Consider the following 14,318-nt stretch of genomic DNA (forward strand, 5'->3'; position numbering starts at 1 on the left):
ATCTCAGTAGAGACTCTCTCTTTGTCTCTCTCTGCCACAAGATCTTCACAGTGTAATGCAGTTCTAAGCAGGGTTGCACTTTTCTAAGTTCATTAACTTCAATGGATTTAGAAGGTTGTAACTCTGTTTAGGATTGCATTGCTAATCCAGAAGACAGTGAAATCAAAGGTAAGGATGAAGCAGAATCAGAGGTCTTGTGTGGCCCCATGCTGAATCCCATGGATCCAGTCCTCTAAAAGTGGTACTTTCCATCTGAGTAAAGAGCCTTCCTCTGTTGCAAGAGGTTCTTTGACTGAAGAAGGAATCTCTTGCATCAGGAAAAGGCTCCACATGACAGAGGAAAGCACCACTGTTAGCAGAATAGATTCATAGTGTCCAACCCACTGCTTTTTTATTTATTTAAAATATGAACCCATTTTTCTTCCTCTTCTCAGAGACAGATTCCTCAAGTGTACCAAATGCCTGAATATATTTTGCATTCTACTAGATTTTGAAAATCTGTTACCAACTTCAGAGCCTAGTCAGTGATTATTTAGTAATGAAGTCAAATGGTCTGTTCTAGTAAGTCACCTCTTAAATTCTTGTAACTCTCCGTATAAAGGGTATGTTTAAACAGCAAACTTCCTAAAGCTAAGATAGTCTAGGTATTATCAGTGCCTGGAAAGGAGACCTTGTAGAAATCACAGTTGTCCTTTTTTGAGCTTTGTGTTAGAAGAAAGATGGGATATAAACGAAATAAACATACACAGATTTACTCCAATACATATTATATTCTCTTATGTCTACCTGTTCTTTCCATTTATTGTTGTCATGGTGAAACTCTGGCATATATTTACAATGCACACACATAGCTTGCTGCTGCTTTTACAGGAAATGTTCTTGCCAAGAGTTTTGGAATATATGAAGAAATCAAAACAAACCACAAATCAGCTAAATGGATAGTGCAAATAATCTGACAGCTACATATAATCTGACAAATAATCTGTAAACTATGTGCAAACTATAAAAGTCTAACCAAGATATTGATGTGTGTACTATGTGATGGTGTTGATATCTCAGCCTTGAAACACTTTGATTACATTTTTCACCTTCATACAGCAAATTCTAAAAAAAGCAAAAATATCAAAAATGATCAAAAATACAAAGTTATTTGAAGGAAAATCTTCTTTTACAACTCACTTAAAAAGCAGAGTAAAAAACTCTTGCCAAAACAGTGTTTGGGTTTACACAAAAGAATTAATCTTAGAGCATGAACCCTTACAGATAAGGTTTAACAATGTACAAGCAGATTAAAATTAGGACTGAAATGAGGCTCAGAAATAACTCCGTCTGTACAACTACCGTCCCAAAGTCTGAGTTTAAAGTCTTAAAGAAATTGAGAAATCAGATGAAAATGAGAACAAGAGTTCAAAGCCACTTATTTTCAAAAATGAATCTTCTTCAGCCTGAACATGTCATACAGAAAGTCATAATTTCTGATGATCAACTCAATACCCAACATAATACAAATTACATACCGGTAAATATAAATGGGAGATCATCAATCTGTTAACTAGACAACCAGTTTTTACTCTGCTTTTCAAGTATGTTCTAAAATAAGGTTTTCCTTCAAAATACATGTGCTTTGTAAGCTTGCATTTTTGATAATTTGCAGCAAGACGGTGTAAAATCTAATCAAAGTGTTTCAAGGCTGAGCTGTTGAGTGAGCTGGTGTCTCTGAGCTTAAAGAGAAAGCAACACCATCATATAATATGCACATCAATCTTCGTTTAGAGACCTTCACAGTTTACACATAGCTTTCCTATTATAACAGTCAGATTATTTGAACTATCTATTTAACTGACATAGTTTCTTTTGATTTCGACTTGTATTTCCACCACAAAGTTTGTCTTTTTGTTAAGAGTTTTGGAATATGCACACATTGTTAGATCAAAATCAGTTGCTACATTATGGCCCATTATACATTGAACACTTACCTTGGGGCTCTTAGCTGCACAGGGGGACTGTAGTGTGGTCTCCTCGCATTTCTCTGTTTACAGACAAGGAGCCTTTCATTGCCGGCCCTGCAGCTACTTGCTGAAGTTTCAAGTGGTGTCTGTTTTTCCTGGTTCTCTTACCTCCATTCATCACCTCCCTCTTAAAGGCACAGATCTCATCACACTCGATAGTTGCAAGTTAAAGGACTTTGTTAAAGCCCTTTAAATTGCAGTTATATCGATATACCTATAATAGCAGTTGCAGTTATACCAGTATTGTAAACCCCCCTCCCAAGAAAGAGGCAAAGCAATACCTTCACCACACACTGCTGAAGAAGGAGAACAACTCCTGGAACTGATATCTCCCCGTCCCCCCCACAAATAAAATGCAATAAAAGACAGCAATTTTACAGTGCTTCTCTGTTTATATCGATATATCAATATAATAAATAACAAAATTGAACTAAAATTGAACTAATAATAATAATTGAACAATTGAACTAATAATAAAAATTGAACTAATATACTTTTATTATTATCAAGGGGAAGGAGGCTGCATGGGAGTGCGAGGGAATGAGGGGGGAGCTGGTGGTGAGATGTTTGGGACAAAGTTGCGCTTACTGGCAAATCTCTCCTGCTCTGGCAGCAAAGAAGTTGCACTTAAAGTGGAGTTACTTAGCAGGAGGTGAATGGAAATTGAAAGTGGTATTCAAGGAAATACATCTGTACAAGAAATCTTGCTGTGATAGACATTTGCCCCATAAACACCTGGTGCATAATAGACCTTCAGCCTTCAGAAAAAAGCCGAATGTTTGAAGAAGTTCAGTGACAATTTCATACTACAGCAGGCAGTCAAGAAGACTGGAGTGTTGCCTTTTTGCCAAATAATATCAGATTCTGACTTGACATTGGCACATGATGTGACCTGAAGCATTTGACACAGACATGGGATATGTTACTGTTGCCTGACTCAACTTTCTCCTCCTGACCTGAATATGTGCTCCTGGCCAAAAGTTGTCAAGCCTTATGATTTCTTTATCCTCCTTCGACCCCTCTCATCTCAACATCTGCTCATCCAGGATTTTGATACAGATATTGAACTTTGGCAGTTGCCAAGTTGGTATTTTCTACTGTAGGAGGGTGCCATATTGGGACCTGCCTCACAGCAAGTCCAAATAGCAAAGAACCAGTCCTGCCTTAGCCTACAGCATTCTCCCAAAGATAGGGAAAGAAAGGAATGTTTACCAGATTCCTGGCAACATGTTTCTCATGAACTGCCTTTGCAATCTCTGTTATGAGCATAGTTCTGCACAGGAAAGAAGACTAAACCCTGATCTGAATGCTCCAGACCTTCAAAATTAAGCAGTGTCAGTCATGGTTAGTATTTGGATGAGAGACCACCAAGGAATTCCTGAGACATTATGCAGAGGAAGGCAATGGCAAATTACCTCTGAATGTCTGATGCTTTGAAAACCATACAGGGTTGTCATAAGTTGGCTGTGACTTCTATATTAGATTTGTCAACCTCCAGGTAGTTGCTGAAGATATCCTGGGGTTACAACTGATCTCTAGGTGATAGAGATCAGTTCACCTGGAAAATATGGCTACTTTGGAAGGTGGGCATTATGGCATTATTGTGTTGCATTTTGGAAATTATCCGACACAGCTAAGAATTGTTCATCACAGTCTATTACTGACGGCCTTGGAAATTCCCTGGGAAGAAAGTAAATACAGGTGCTGTCAATTGCAATTGCAGTTACATTAGTCCAGAAGCCTCTAATTAGCCGCATAGGTTACTCAATAGCTGGACTCTTGAAATTCCAAATACCATAATTTTCAATATAGATTATCATGGATTTGGATTTCATATGGTACATTACCTATGAAACAATAGAGACATTTATGATAAGATTTATGAACTTGTACAGGATTCTATATATGAAATTGCTTTCCATATTGTACACTGTTCTATAGATGTAATATACTTATTTGTACACTATCACACATGGGGTGTTTATGGTTAAAATGTTAGTTTATGTTTATGATTCATGACACATATATAAATAAGATGCCTATGCAGCATTGATATGCAACATCTTTTTATATTTCATTCATCCTGCAGTGCTCCAGGAAGCCTACAAGTAGGGCTTGAAAGTAGCCCACTTTCTACCATATGATTATTCCTTCTTCACACGGATTATGATCAGGATTTTCCCTTCTGTTCTGCAGAAGAATCTCTTTCCTCTTTGGGTACTGACTGGGTTAGAAGCCTCACTGCCTCTCCCCTTCAGCATATCTTTCCCAAAGATGACCAATACCTGCGTTAAACTGCCATCAGAGAATGCAGATTAGTCCAGCCTGTCTGACAATCCTTTAGACAGCAAAAGCTAATAGTAGAGTTATTCACTCAATCTCTGCCTCTCTAAAACTCTCATCCAACTGTCTTTTCTGTTCAAATTAAATATCCACTGGTTAACTGGCACTCGCTCCTCCAGCCAATCTCTTATCTTTTTCTCTTATCTTTCTGTAGTTAACTGTTTATATTCAGGTTGGCTCTGCTTAGTTACACTTTAGCAATGTCCTAAAATCCATCACACCTGAGTACCAGGATTACAGTAGAGGGATTTACCTACGGCTAATTATAAGAGGCTCATTAAACACATTCAAATATAAAATGAGAGGGTCTTCCTCTCACAGAAGCACAGGATTTAATCTCATTATTTACTTTAGCTTTTAGCTAAGAGATCTGAATGCTACTAATCACATGCAATATTTGCACTTCAGCTCCATATGATTTCTGTGCCAAGGAGGCTTATGGTTCTGGGAACTCAGGGTAGTTTATGTTGCTTTCGCTGTCTTGCCAGGTCACTAATGCTGTTGACATATGGTGTCATAAAATATTCAACTTCAAGTCATAAAAGCATTTAAAATATGTAGACTCAGTCTCAACTCAATATTTTTCTAATATGAGATATCAGTCATCAAGTACTAATAAAAACATCGTGGGATCTGTTGTTTTAGCTCGATACAGATTCTAAAGAGTAAGATTATGTAAGCATAAGATTTTTCATGAGTTCAGCTGTACTGGTTTCAGCAGGCTCAGGTAGTTTCTAATATAGATGGTTCATATAAAATTTAATACTATTGCCTACTTTACAACCTCTCCCTTCTATTTCATGGTCTTTATTAGGCTATGTCCAGCTGCTGATACTTTTACCAGGTTCGTAGACTTTATTCAGAAAAGAAAAGGCACATAAGAAATTTAGCACTGATTTTTCAGAAACACATGCCTTAAGTGGTGTACTAAAGACATGTTTTTGTACAGCACTCCATTCTATATTATCTCCACAAGGAGGCACATGTTCACCGAATGACAGCTACAAACTTTCCTCTTCGCTGCTTTTTAGAAAGGAATTTATTTCTACGTTAAACTTAGCATAGTTGGAAAAAGTGGAGTGCATCTCTACTCTGCTTATGTTCCCATGAGTAAACCAGGAGCACTGATTTTAAAAATGTTCTCATTTGAGGTGGTGGTGGTTGTAAAAGCTTTCATTGCCAGCTGTTCTGATAAATTCTGAAGTTCCTTGAAAAACATACTTCTTATTCGTTAACTGAAAAGATCTCTAGAAGATGCTGAAAAAGATACACACTTATGCCAGGAAGGTGATTCCACAATCTAGGCACTACAGCTAAAAAGTCCATCTCATTCCTGAAGGGAGGGAAGAACTGAAGAAGGTGTTTGGCAGATAGTTTTTGAACATGGGTAGACTTTTATGAGGACAGCAAACAGTCCTCAGGTTACCCTAGTCAAGTCCCAGACCATTCAGAGCTTTAAAAACAATGCTGAATTGCACTTAGAAATAAGGTGGTAGTCAGATGAGCTTATTCAACACTAAAAGACACAAAGAACTTACCAGGTGTCTCTCACTGAAAGTTCATCAGTTAAAGACAAGTTTTACTGACAGGCAGCTTGCTGACCACTCATCTCTTTTAGCAAGAGATGCAGGAGACTGTTGGATGTATTCCAGGCTGTGCATGCCATATGAGAAAAATGGTTCAACAGGCTTAGTGCTCCACAAGGCACCCTAAAAATTCTGCAGGATTGAAGAATGCATGATCATATAGGCTGGACAACCGTAAGAGACAAATCAATGTGGAAAGGTTTCTTTGGGTAGAAAGTTTAAAAGCCCTAGTTTTAGATCAAAGAGACTTCCACATGGGTTGTCTGCTCCAAGTTAAACACATTGTGGTACATTTGCGACCCTCTTGGGATTTCCCTGGCTTCTCTCCAATCTTTCTCAAACCTGAGTTTCAGGAAACATCCTAGCAAAACCAAGATGGCTGCCTCTTTGGTGACAAAGTTTGGATTTCGCCACCCACATTGCCGTCATTTCACTTGATCTGTCTCCACGGTAGCCAATCTCTCCTCCCATCGTTGGGGGCTTTTTTGTTTTTAAAAATGTCAATTTCATATCATATGGATATAGTTATAACAATACATGTAACAGGTTCTGGGAAAAGCCTTCATTTTTATTTCTCCAAAAGGAGTAATAGTGCAATCCTAAGGAGAGTTACACCAGTCTAAGCCTATTCATTTCAGTGGGTTTAGACTGGAGTAACTCTCCTCAGGACTGCACTGTAAGTTTCTAACTCCTTTTATTAAAGGGAGATAAGGGCAAAGCCATATTTCCACAAAGGAAGAGGCTAGAGCAAGGATCCCTAGTCTTTTTGAGTATGCAGTCACCACTGGAATTCAGATTCAGATGTGGGGTACAACCACAAAATTTTGTCACAAGAGATGGAGCCAACCACAAAATGTCAGGGAGTGAGGTCATGCATAACTCTAATGGTAATTCTTCAATATTTCAGGCAGAAGCTCTGGTTAGCAGGATATTTTTTTAAATGAACATATTGTTTAAAAACATTTGCAAGCATACATACTGAATACACTTATGCTGTGGTGACAGCTGCTGGCAAAGCAGATTTTTAAAAATCTGCAGTCAACTCGATCTCCATTAGTGGGATTTCAGAAGCCCTTCTAGGTACATAGCCTCAAAGATTTTCTAATAACTCTTGATGGGCACCAGAAAAGGTGTTGATGGGCACAATGGCACCCACGGGTACCACACTGAGGACCCTTGAACTAGGTACTTCCTTTTAAAAATGGAAGCTGGGAATACACAGAACCTGTTACACTTATTCTTATAACATTATATTGATATAACAATATGAAATTGGCAGTTTTTAACTGAAAGAGCTTCATAGAGGGTTTTGGGGGGGAGGGGAGGATGATTCTTGATGGACTGAGGCAGCAAAATTGCAGGGAAAACTGTCATGTGGAAATGCCATTACCATTGCACTGAACTGACACCATGAAAGCAATGGGGAAACCACCCCATGAGCTAAACCAGAATTTTCAACTCTTATTCTCAAAGGCAGATTTGGCTGGCAACAAAAGGACAAAACCAAAAACTGTGAAGCTGCAAATATTTTCACAATATTTTATGAATTGTCTCTAAATATAGGTCCACAAAATACATGCGTATCAAATTCTGAGTGTTTGGTGTAAAAATAGTCTTTTTAAAGGTTTAAAATTACAATGGTATTACATACCATACTTTCACTTATCAGACCTTTTAAAAGAACCATACTGGAGCGATAAGGCAAATAACAATGAAATGACATTTCTGAAACAAAAATCCTTCTTGTCAGAAAACATTGAGTTCTTTACTCCAACTTCTATCAATTTAGAGATGTGGGCTTATTCACAGTAGATATATTTGGATAAGGATGAAGTCCCATCTGCTTGTTGTCTTTCAGTTTTTGCACTATAATTTTAGCAACTTCCTCTCCTTGGCTATCTGTAGTATCAAGCAGTTGCCTGACTCTTGATGTCCGTGTAGGTTTGGTGCTGATAAGTTCATAATCTTCTTTCAGGATTAAATCCCTTGACAAGAGGGCGTCCAGACACTGGTTAAGACAAGCTTCAGTCATCTGGTCAACAATTTCCTCTCTTTTACTTTGGGTCCACTGATGAGTAATCCCATGGCGCACAGTCCTCAATAGAAGATCTAACAAAAGAATGGACACAAATGAAGGTCTGGAAGTATATAAATAACACCAAAAGATGCCAAACAACTTGAACTGAATGATCAATCCACCAGAATTTTAAATACCACAGTTATGGGTTAGAATCATTAGATTTAGTACATCAGTTCTGCTAATAGCAATACTTTCTTATGGTGCAAGGCATTTTCCATTGCATCACCGATGGCCCCTTGCTGTAGAACAGATCCATGGGATTCAGCTCTCTATTCTTAAAGTGAAACAATCTTGCTTTTCCACAACTGGTCTTCACAGACCTTTATGTGTCAAACAGCAGCACTTCCTTCAAAGTGGGTTTGCCATTGTTCACTGGCCAGATTCTCAAACAAAAAGCTTAACAGCCCAATAATTTTACAAAGATACACAGACTGCTGCAGTGCACATTTATACCTATGTAGAGGTCAAACTACACATAGGGTTGGGAGTTTCTTGACAGAGTTGCTGACGAGCTAACCCTTAAATACACCCATAACAGGTCTTGGTATGTATTGGAGCTACAATTCTGGGCAAGGGAAGTCAACTTTTCACGTCCCATGGCATTTTCTATTCAAAAATCCCAATGAGTGGGGGAAGATATAAAATGACTCTTTGCCACTTAAGCTGAAGGAATACTCTTTAGGCTGAAGGAAGGCTGTTGGAAAGTTGGATCCATCTCATTAATTCTAAAGGCTAAGAACCCCTGTTTAGAAACATCTGTCATCCTACTGTGTTGTGGAACAGTATATAGCCCAATCTTATCAGATCTCAGAAGCTAAACTGGTCATTTACTTGGAAAGATGTCCACAAGGAAGGCTCTGCAGAGGAAGACAATGTCAACCCACCTCTGCTTAATCACTTGTGTGGAAAATCCAACTAGGGAGGCTATAAGTCAGCTGCAACATTGACGTCACTTTACACATGCATCATACTACCAATAAATTCCCAAGTTGGTCGTAATCAATAGTATGCAAAAACTGCACCACGATACCTGAATTAACTACTGATGGCTGCAGCAATTGCAATGAAGCATTAGAAGAATTAGAACTGGCCGATGAGGAGGAACTTTGTTGTGATATGTAAGAATGTGTACTTGGGAACAGAGAGTTATTTTTCTTCAGTGTAACCAGCGAACACGGCCCACCTGATGGATCATGACTACCTGCATGCAGAAGACAAAGTGTGCTTTTTATTTTGTGTTCAATAATAAAACAAACCAACAAAACTCACAAAAATGTAATTTTGCATAAACTGGCTGTGAATCAAAGTGGTATTGCTGACTTTCACACAATATGTTCTATATCCAATTTATCAATATAAAAGCAGCATAATTCACTAAACAGTTCTCCATCTCCAGATATTCTTCAAAACAAACTCTCTTTTTTCCTGTTAGGAGGATATTTGCCCGGTATGATTAAGGTCATTGGTTGTGATCTCTTTTAATAATGGCATTTACAGATAGCCCTTCATGTGCCTCAAGAGCCAAATGATTCAGAAATCTGAGGAAAACCCTACTATTTTTGGTATAACACCACTTGAGCTCTGAAGTATAATACAACAAAACAACAACTCCAGCAACAACAACTGCTCAGGTTCTTCTTTCCCAGTCTGCATCAGGAAACTGATGGCCCCTGCACTCAACATTAAGAAGAGGAGGAAGAGAAGAGTTTGGATTTATATCCCCCCTTTCTCTCCTGCAGGAGACTCAAAGGGGCTTACAATATCCTTGCCCTTCCCCCCTCACAACAAACACCCTGTGAGGTGGGTGGGACTGAGAGAACTCCGAAAAGCTGTGACTAGCCCAAGGTCATCCAGCTGGCATGTGTGGGAGTGTACACACTAATCTGAATTCTCCAGATAAGCCTCCAGATTAGATACACGAGCTCTTAACCTCCTACACCACTGCTGCTCTCATCTTAACTCTTCATTAGCCACATAATACTTTTGTACACTCTTTAGCCTGACTTCTGATGAGGCAATATCTGGAAATGGAGAACAAGGCAGTGAAAGCAAACGGCAACACCCATGGCAGGAGAGTTTTACTTTACTGTTTTAATGACTAGGTGCCACAATAACCCACACAATGACAAATGTCAGTCAGGCAAGGATATGGAACTCGGTTGATGGCCAAGTCGAAAGAGTTTGCTTCATGAGGCATTTGCTCAATCACTACTGCTTAGGATTGCCAGCCAAGGGTCACAGAAGGATTAGGAGGGCAGAGGCAAATGGTAACCACGTCATTCAATGCCACAATGCAACTTCTGTTTTTAGGACAAGAAATGATACTGTGGCAATCACATGATGCTGCCCTCCCACTGACAGGAGGATGGGGAACACTATCAGAGATTTCTGCACCAGAAGTGGGCAATTGGTGACACTACCACCACCACCTCTTCTCACTAATCGTGACCCAAATTGGCTTATAACATTATTTTCCCCTTCTGTAGCTTGTCCTCATCACCTTTTAATGTAATTTAGACTGTGTGCAAGGGGCCCATGGTCATGCAGTGAGCTTCCATGGCAGAGCAAGTATTTGGACCCGGTTCTCCCATTTCCTAGTCTGACACTTTTAACCTCTGTGCTCTGTAGACTTTAGAATCAATAATTCACTGAGCAGAAAAGGTAAGAAAACAAAAGAAATTTGACTCTGCCTAGGGATACATCTTTCCCATTTGAGGAAAGCAGAAAGGGGATTTCTGCCCTCATTCAGAGCTTCTGATCCCCAGTTCATGGACTGCACGATGACTAAGACAGACAGCCTTGCATTGCACAAGTATCAGACAGCACAGGAAAGCCCCTTTATGAGTATTGCTTAAGGGTCACTCATTCAAAAGCTACAGAGCCTGGAAAGAGTCAAATGGACATAGTTCTTTGCTGTCTATTTATACCTCAAGCTGAACACAAGGCATCCTTGTGTTGCTATCCAGACCAAGAATCAGCAGTAATACAGTAGACAGGACCCTTTTAATGCATGAATGAAAGCTGAAAGCAAAGAAGTTCATTTAGAAATGTTCTACAGGGTTCATGTTACGAGCTTGAGTAGTAGGAAACCAGGAAAACACACAAACACGCACAAAGAAATTAACATTATAGCAGAATTCTCCCTTTCCCAAGAAAAATATTAAGAAATGATTTGGTTTGTAAACATGGCCTGGGATAGTGTTCAGCAGTCTGTCAAAGTGATATGTGAGAATTGGGAAGGAATGAGATTCTGAAACTAAGTTGCTGTTGATGGCCCTGACACTTGTCCAAGAGACTGGACAGAGAATCCTGGCCTGCAACCCAGCATCACTGGGAAGTTTAGGGTATGCTTTTTGGAATGCTCACTATTGTAATGGAACTTTTAAAAATATTATGGCCTCAAGCTGGCAGAGTCAAGTTCTCAAAAGTTTTAGCCGGAACAGTGTTTAGAACTAAAAGGTGTGTGGGTGTGTGTGGAAGGGAAGCCTTGTTAGATACAGCATACTGAAACCTGAAACTTCTAACTCAGAGGTGAACAGACAGGACAAGCCTGCTTTACCATCCCCTCAGGACCCCAAAGGTTTTCCTTTGAATTTCTACTCTTGTTTAACCAGTTTGTATCCTTTTATGCATTGCTTCCTGTGCACTCATCCAATTCAGAATAATGAACTGAATAATGAATTTGACATAATACACATATTTACTATTAAAATGTATCTAGTGCAAATATGCTAAACTGTAAAAGATTGCCCCAAATAGAGCACAGAATATTTTAGGATGCTTGTCCCATGGATCTCAGAGCAATTATCCTAACTGACTTACTCAGAGCAATTATCCTAACTGACTTACTCAGAGCAATTATCCTAACTGACTTACTCAGAATTCTGCTCAGGTCTACTCAATGGGAAAGTATTCCTAGGATGCCACTGTAATTAACCTATTTTGATTTACATGCAACCAATTCATCTTTTTTTCCCTTTCCACTTTGGTTCATTCTATACTATCAGTGCTATTTGATGTCACCTGGGCCAAAATGTGCATATCTATGTAGAAAATTTGTATGTTGCCTGTACAGATCTGATTGAGGTGGTTCCTAATTAAAACAAAAAAGCAAAAATGAACCAAGACACTGAAAAGGAAAGCTAATAAAGTTAAATATGTAAAAACTAGTCAATAAAACAGGCCAAGGCAATAAAATAAAATAAAGCAAACACAGCAGTTTAACCCTTGGGCTAAAAGGGCAATTGTCAGCATAAGGCAGATCACAAAACAGTAAAAAAAAAAAAAGGAAGAATCCCTTAATTAAAAGTTTGGCGTAAAAGAAAATGTTTTGGCCTGGTTCCAGAAAGAGAGTAAAACAGGCACCAGGAGAGTGTTGAGAGGACATTCTAAAGCCAAGGTACCACCACCAAAGGAGTATGTCACAGCTGCCTCACAGCTGCAGGGAAAGGCAGAGAGAACAGAGTATAAGAAAACTTCTTGACTTGTTGGACAATATGGGAGGAAGTGGTCCTACAGGTACACCACCACCCCACCCCTTTAGGGCCTTTGAGGTATGAAGAGAATTTCTAACTGGGTTCTGAAACAGATAGACAGCAATTTTAGCAGTGATTCAAGTTTCAGAAACAGAGAGACCTACACTGAAACTCAATTGCTGCCATGAAGTTTGCTGGGAACCCTGGTCCAGTCATTCTCTGTCCCAGCCTAACTTACATCACAAGAAATGTTATGACAATAAAATGGAGGAGAGGTGAATGATGTATGTTGATCTGAGATCCTTATGGAAGGGCAAGGTAAATTTGCACTTAATGGACAGAAAAATAAGCCATTCAGTACTTGGTACATTGGTGACAACCTAAAGAGAGCTGTGCAATCTTATTTTCAACTAACTGATCAGCAGTCACCAAAGATATAGCATGTCAAATATGTATTACCTTCTGAGAGAATATTGTACTGTGATGCAAGGCAAAGTTCTGACATTTCTGGGGGAATGCTTTGCAGAGGAAGTCCATCATTTTGGAATAAAGAATCACATGCTTCCTGGAACAAATGTAATCATACAAACACTTAATAATAATGTCTAATATAATCTCCCTCCCCTAATGGGAGCATCCAGTGTGTGTTGCTCTCTGCACTAGGGATGTGCACCTGAATGTTTCCAATTTGAAAATATATCTAAAAACACATTGTGGGTATTTTTCATATCGATTTGGGTGTCTGGATAGCATTCAGGATATTTAAGGACCTGAAAATTTTGGAAATATCAGGAATATCTGGGAATAACTGGGGCCAAATTTTTAAGGCTCCTAAGACTTTTATAGTGTGTTTGTGTCAGTGTTGTCTTGCTTGTCTTGGTATTGTCTTGCTAGAGTTTTGGTTTGGATTCTCCGGTTTGATATTGGTTCTGGACAACTTGGTACCCTGTAATTCTGGTGTCATTTACTTGAAAAACAGCCACTCCAACCCCCCAGAAATATTCCTCATAGGGAATAATGGAACTGCATAATTTCCGAATTCCTCACCGAAACCAAACCTGAATACAAAATCAGTACTGGGGTCCCAAATAACCTGAAAGACTGGTATTTGTCTTTCCCGACATCTGAATCTAAAAATACCAATTTTTTCCCCCAGGTGAACATCTGTACTATTTATCTTTGTTTCTGAATATTGTAAAGCAATTGGTTGCCAGTCAACAGACCTTTGTTTTTCAGCCCTCAAAAGTATTCAGGGTACCAGAAGTTGATGTCTTTACTTTATTTTTCTGTTTGTAAAATCAAATGCCGTTCCCTGGTTTGGTACTCTCAAATCATCTTAACTTTAAACAGCACTTTAAACACCAAACCTTTCCTCAATGTTGGATTGTATGTATTACAAAGAAGCCATTTTTAAGTACTCTTGAGTATATCTCAGCTCAATGACAATTGGTGAGATAATGTTTGCCAAGTACTTCAGAGGATTACAAATGCTAAACAAAGATTGAATTGTTCTGGTGGTTTCAGTAGCAACAAATGAAAAGGTGCTTTACCTGTTGCAAACTCGCATTTACTGGAATGTTAAGAGAGATTGACTGATCGCTGGACATCTTGCTCGGTAAGTGAACACATCGCCACTCATATTGTACCTGAAAGAAACATTAGCACGCTTGCATCAAACCCCTGACATTATGAAGTTCCACTCTCCATACCCCCAGCCTAGTAGAGCACTCTGTCAAGTGAGACCTGTGCCCTGTGGGACTCAACCCACTTCCACAGGGTTTGTAAAACTGATGGTGCAATAGATCAGCTGGCCTCCCCTCCCCTC

The 14,318-nt window shown here is 39.1% G+C and overlaps 1 protein-coding gene across 3 annotated transcripts in view; it reads right to left on the reverse strand.

The window, feature by feature from the left end:
• Nucleotides 1-7,463: 7,463 nt before the first annotated feature.
• RIPK2 (receptor interacting serine/threonine kinase 2) overlaps nt 7,464-14,318 on the reverse strand; it is a 32,607-nt gene continuing 25,752 nt past the window's right edge. For all 3 annotated transcript variants that reach the window (XM_048508652.1, XM_048508653.1, XM_048508654.1), the window contains 4 exons: nt 14,044-14,139; nt 12,953-13,058; nt 9,049-9,219; nt 7,464-8,047 (listed from right to left, as the gene is read on the reverse strand). In XM_048508652.1, coding sequence (XP_048364609.1) covers nt 7,719-8,047; nt 9,049-9,219; nt 12,953-13,058; nt 14,044-14,139 — 702 coding nt within the window. In that variant the 3' untranslated portion in view covers nt 7,464-7,718. The remainder of the gene's footprint in view (nt 8,048-9,048; nt 9,220-12,952; nt 13,059-14,043; nt 14,140-14,318) is intronic.

Source organism: Sphaerodactylus townsendi, linkage group LG09 (assembly GCF_021028975.2).
Source record: "Sphaerodactylus townsendi isolate TG3544 linkage group LG09, MPM_Stown_v2.3, whole genome shotgun sequence".
Lineage (NCBI taxonomy): Eukaryota > Metazoa > Chordata > Lepidosauria > Squamata > Sphaerodactylidae > Sphaerodactylus > Sphaerodactylus townsendi.